General features: G+C 38.3%; 1 protein-coding gene across 1 annotated transcript; it reads left to right on the forward strand.

The window, feature by feature from the left end:
- On the forward strand, positions 1,440–2,348 carry LOC107636140. The gene has a single exon (XM_016339667.1). It carries the CDS (start codon positions 1,440–1,442, stop codon positions 2,346–2,348), a length of 909 nt encoding a protein of 302 aa, XP_016195153.1.

Below are 5,990 nucleotides of genomic sequence, written 5' to 3' on the forward strand. Positions count from 1 at the left end.
TATGTTAAATACGTCTTATGCAAAAGTGTTAATGTGGAAGTGTCCGCATGATTGATAGCCTAAAATTGCTAATACGGGAATGTCTGCCTAACTGATAGCAAATTGTATGTTGAATGGGCCTTTGTGCCAAACTGCTAATACGAAAGTGCCCGCTTAACAGATAGCCTGAGATTGCTAATGCGAAAATGTTTGCCTAACTGATAGCACTGTTTCTTACTGTGATGCACATTAAAATGTTATTATGATAAGGCCTAATTGACACGGGTAACCGTGATGGCAAGGTGTCTAACTGACACAGTAAAGAAACCGTATTCGGGGTTCACTCCGAGTAACGTCGGGTTGCGGGTAGACAATCGACGCATGAGCTCATGGCTTACATAGGAAAGGCATGCATCATATTGTTTGCGCATTTGTATTTGATTGTGGTTGTTTATCTTGTTTATTTGTGATTGTGCTGTTGTCTTGGTGACTTGCTTGTATGCTTGACTGGACATGTTGTTAAGAGATGAGGAATTGTTAATGTGACGGAGATTTTGTTTAAGTAATGTGATTTAAAGAAAGGATTTTACACGGCTTTAGGTAAGATTTAAGAAGGATTTCAAGGGTTTAATGAAGAAAACTGTTTCGGGTCATGAGTTAACTATTTGTATATTATTCTATATATTTTTATGGCATTCGCTATCCCTACTAAGAACCTGTGAGGACGACGTTCTCACCCCCTACAGATCTTCTGTTTCAGCGACAGGCTTGAGAATCCTTGGCGTGGAGCCGCGACTGAACATCAGAGTTTTATGTAAATATATATCCATATTTTCTGTAGTTGGTTTAGTCTTAGATTTTTTCCTCGCCATTTTATTGTCTTTGATTTTTAGAGGGGTAGGACTTGTATTTGAGAATCTTGAAATAAGTCTATGTATATATTGCTATGTGAGTATATGTATATTTGTGATTAAGAGTTTTAAGAACTTTCATTTTCTTAATTAGAATTTTGGTTCGTATTCACGAAAGCTCAATATTAAATAAATGTAGTATATAAATAAAGGAAGAGAGGTAAATAACGCTCGACCTTTTAATGCGATCATAAGGTGCTAAAAGTTAAGGTGTTACAAACTGCCTCCCTAATTTCCTCCCATCGTTTGGTGAAATTTTGTTACAAATGTACTTTGTATTGATTATTGAGAATAATCTATTATTCAACTCAATGAGAATAAGGTCTTTCATTTTTTCCCAAATCAAGTTCAATATGGTATCAGATGGAATGATATTTCACTAACCTTCCTTCCGCAACGTCACGTTCTACGATCCTTTTCCTTCCGCAACGCCACGTTTCTTTCCCCAATTTTTCTCAATTTTCCAATTTCCGATTCCCAATTTCACAAACCTCTTTCTCCTTTTGTTTCCAATTTCCGATTCGCTTCCCAGTTTTCTGTTCAAGATCCATGGAAGTTCCTCGATCGATGGAAGCCCCTCAATCGGTGAGATTCTCTGTTCAAGATCCTTACGCACTACAACCTGGTGATCATTTCGGTTTGGTGCTGACCTCTCAACCATTACAAGAAGATAACTATGCATCTTGGAGTCGGTCAATTCGCCTAGCGTTAAGTGGAAAGAAAAAATTGAGATTCATAGATGGATCCATCGCTAAACCAGGTTCAACAATCGACCATGTGCTTGCTGAATCGTGGCAATGCACGAATGATATGGTTACAACTTGGCTTTTAAACTCTATTTCAAAGGATATTGCTGCTAGCGTGATCTATGCTGGTTCTGCAGCTTTGTTATGGCAAGACCTAGAAACAAGATTCTCTCAAAGCAACGGTCCAAGAATCTTTGAGCTGAAAAAGGCTTTAGTTACCCTAACTCAAGATAATCTCTCTGTTTCTCAGTACTTTACTAAATTAAAAATAATTTGGGAAGAACTCAACACATTTCGGCCACTTGCAATGTGCACATGTGGAGGAGCAAAAGCCTTCCAATCTCATCTTGATAAAAAACACGTCCTGTTCTTTCTAATGGGCTTGAATGATTCCTTCTCCAACATAAGAGGTCAAATTCTGTTATCGGACCCCCTTCCACCTATCTTGAAGATTTTCTCTTTGGTTCTTCAAGAAGAGCGACAACGTGCTATTGGCATGGCAAATTCTATTGCGATACCTCAACAAGTCGCTTTTGCCGTGAAGTCCGCTCCTGTAGCACATCGAAGCCAGCCAGCGAATCAATACAGAGGAAAAGGAAAGCGAGACCGCCCGCTCTGTACCCACCGTGGTCTACTTGGTCACACACAAGATAAATGCTATAAGCTCCATGGATATCCACCAGGGTACAGTCAGAACAAGCAAAGGAATTAGGTGAATCTTGTTGCTGAAACAATATCTGAGCAAGAGAAGGAGCATATAGCTGACAAAGACTCTGGGTTTTCTCTCACAGCATCTCAGTACCAACAACTCATGAGTCTATTGCAATCTCAACCAACTCTTTCTAGTAATGACAATCCTGAGATATGTGCAGGTGAAATTTTCTCAACTAGTTACTTGGATCCAAATCTTTTGACACATTCATGGATAATTGACTCAGGTGCTACCACCCATATAACCAATGTCTATGCCTTACTTAATAATCCAAAACCATTGTCAAACCATTATGTCTCATTACCTGACCATACGAGAATATGTGATGTTGCCATGGGTACCATTCACATAAATAAGTCTTTGGTTCTTCATAATGTCATTTACATTCCCTCTTTTCGAGTCAATCTCATATCAGTCAGTAGTTTAATAAAATTTTCTAAGTATAGTGTCAGCTTCTCTGACCTTTCTTTCACAATACAGGACCAGATTTTCAAGAGGGTGATTGGCAAAGGTGATGAGTGTGGAGGTCTGTTCTTGTTGAAATCTCCTCACCATCAACTCTTCAATTCTGTCAAACACTCTAATTCTTTAGTTTGTCATGTAGATAGTTATACTTGGCATGCAAGATTAGGTCATGTGTCAGAAAATGTGTTTGTAAAATTGAGTCAGTTTCTTTCAAATAATCCCTTGAAATTTGATCACTGAAGATGTGAGGTATGTCCCTTAGCGAAGTTTAAACGTTTGTCTTTTCATGCAAATAACAACTTGTGTCAATCTCCATTTGATTTGATCCATTGTGACATTTGGGGGCCATATCAGACTCCTACATATAATAAAATGAGATATTTTCTTACAATTGTTGATGATTATTCACGGTTCACTTGGACTTACTTACTGAAGCATAAATCTGATGCAACAAATTCTTTGATCAATTTTATTTCTCTGGTTGAGACACAATTCAAAGCACAGGTGAAATAGATCCGTTCAGACAATGCTAAGGAGTTAGCTCTTACTGATTTCATGCAATCCAAAGGAATACTCCACCAATTTTCCTGTGTTGAAAGACCTGAGCAGAACTCTGTTGTGGAGCGCAAACATCAACATTTGTTAAATGTATCCCGCGCCCTATTTTTCCAGTCCAAGGTACCAATTTAATTCTGGGGAGAGTGTGTTCTCACAGCCACATTCCTCATCAACAGATTGCCTAGCCCTATTATTAATTTTCAAACTCCGTATGAAAGAATTTTTCAAAAGCAGCCGGATTACCAAGCTTTGAGAGTGTTTGGCTGTCTCTGCCATGCATCCACCCTATTATCTCAGCGAAACAAATTTTTTCCTAGAGCTATCAAAGCTATTTTCTGGGCTATCCAGTTGGCTATAAAAGGTACAAGCTGTATGATATAGAGAAGAAGAAGATTTTTATTTCTAGAGATGTAAGTTTCTCAAAAAATATATTCCCATTCCACTCCATCAATACTTTAGACCATTCCCTCATCCAAGAATTTCCTGACATAGTGTTACCCTCACCCATCCCTGACCCACACATACCTGCACTCACTGACCCTACTTTAACACACACCAATACCGAACCAATTCGAACAGAAACTACTGAAATAACAAACTTTGAGATTGTCCCAACCACCACAAACACTCACATTTTCGAAAACTAACCAACAACTACTATTAGGAGATCACAAAGACAAAGCAAACCTCCTAGCTACCTTATTGACTACCAATGTAACCAGGCCAACTCTATTTGTAACTTTGACACTAAGAGACACTTACCTCCATCATATGCTACCTTTATTAGAAATGTCCAAGCTATTCCAAAACCAGCCTACTTCCATCAGGCAGTAAAATTTTCAGAGTGGAGAAAAGCAATGGATGAAGAACTGAAAGCTATGGAAGATAATAACACTTGGACCCTGACTCAACTACCTCCAAACAAGCACACCATTGGATGTAGGTGGGTGTACAAAATCAAATGCAAGGCTGATGGCACTGTGGACAGGTATAAAGCGAAGCTAGTTGCAAAAGGGTACACACAACAAGCTGGAGTGGATTTTCATGATGCTTTCTCCCCAGTAGCCAAGCTTGCCACTGTTCGAGTTATCCTATCCTTAGCAGCTATCAAAGGATGGTCTTTGTGGCAATGGATGTAAACAATGCCTTTTTAAATGGAGACCTCTTCGAAGAGGTGTACATGGAGCTGTCATTAGGACACAATGACAGAAATAAAGGACTTGTTTGCAAGCTAAATCGTTCTATATATGGGCTACGTCAAGCTTCGCGACAGTGGTTTTTCAAGTTCTCAACTGCCTTGCTGAAGAATAACTTCAAACAGTCAAGAAATGATTACTCTCTCTTTTCTTATGGGTCTGGTACAGATGTGGTTTATCTACTGGTATATGTAGACGACATCATCCTAGCAAGTGCTTCTTTCACTATGCTGTCAAACGTTCAGAAACTGCTTCAATCCATCTTTAAACTCAAGATTCTTGGAGATCTGAAATACTTTCTTGGTCTAGAAATTGCTAAATCCACTGATGGTATCCATCTATGTCAGCGAAAATACACCCTAAACCTACTGCAAGACACTAATTTCACAACTTGTAAACCAACTGCGTTACCAATGGAACCTAACCTGAAGTTAAGCTCAACAGATGGCACCCCTTTGAGTGATCCATCCTTATATCGAAGACTGGTGGGCAGGCTAATGTACTTAACAATATCTAGACCTGAAATCACTTATGCAGTTAACACCTTGAGTCAGTTCATGAAAAGTCCAAACTTGTCCCACATGGATGCTCTCCACCACATCCTTCGGTACTTGAAGGGAAGTCCAGGACAAGGTTTATTTTTTCCAGCCAACTCTGACATACGGCTCATGGCATATGCTGATTCAGATTGGGCAGGGTGTCCAGATACCAGACGCAGTGTCACAGGCTACTGCACTTTTATTGGCAACTCTTTAATATCCTGAAAATCAAGCAAACAGACTACAATATCAAGATCCTCAGCTGAAGCAGAGTACAGGGCACTAGCAGCAGTGGCGGCTGAACTTAGTTGGTTAAAAAAATTGATGTTTGATTTCAATGTCATCATTGATTCTGCCATGTTATTTTGTGATTCCTAATCAACTATACACATAGCTACCAATCCGATTTTTCATGAGCGCACAAAGCACATAGAAGTTGATTGCCACTTCATCCGAGAGAGAGTAGTTGCTGGATTTATCAAATTGATACATGTTAAGTCCAAACACCAACTAGCCGACATCTTCACCAAACCCGTTTCAGCAGCTCAGTTTCATAGTCTTATAGCCAAGTTTGGCATTTTAAACATTTTGTAAAAGTAGTTTAATACTATAATTTTTTTTGTGTCATAATCTATAATGTCAGGATCATATAATTTTAAAAGATTTATATTTTCATAATATTACTAGTACGTCTTAATTAGGAGTGTCAAAATACACTACTTAATTTAGGCGCTAATAATTGAATTTTAATTATACTTAAAAAGTAATGTGTTATTTTAATTGTGTAATTATAATTAGTTAATTATGAATTATAAAAAAAATACTACATATAAGACAATACAAGGATGTGAATTTGTTTAGGTTGGAGAATAAATTGTTTTAGT

This window comes from Arachis ipaensis, chromosome B04 (genome assembly GCF_000816755.2).
Source record: "Arachis ipaensis cultivar K30076 chromosome B04, Araip1.1, whole genome shotgun sequence".
NCBI lineage: Eukaryota > Viridiplantae > Streptophyta > Magnoliopsida > Fabales > Fabaceae > Arachis > Arachis ipaensis.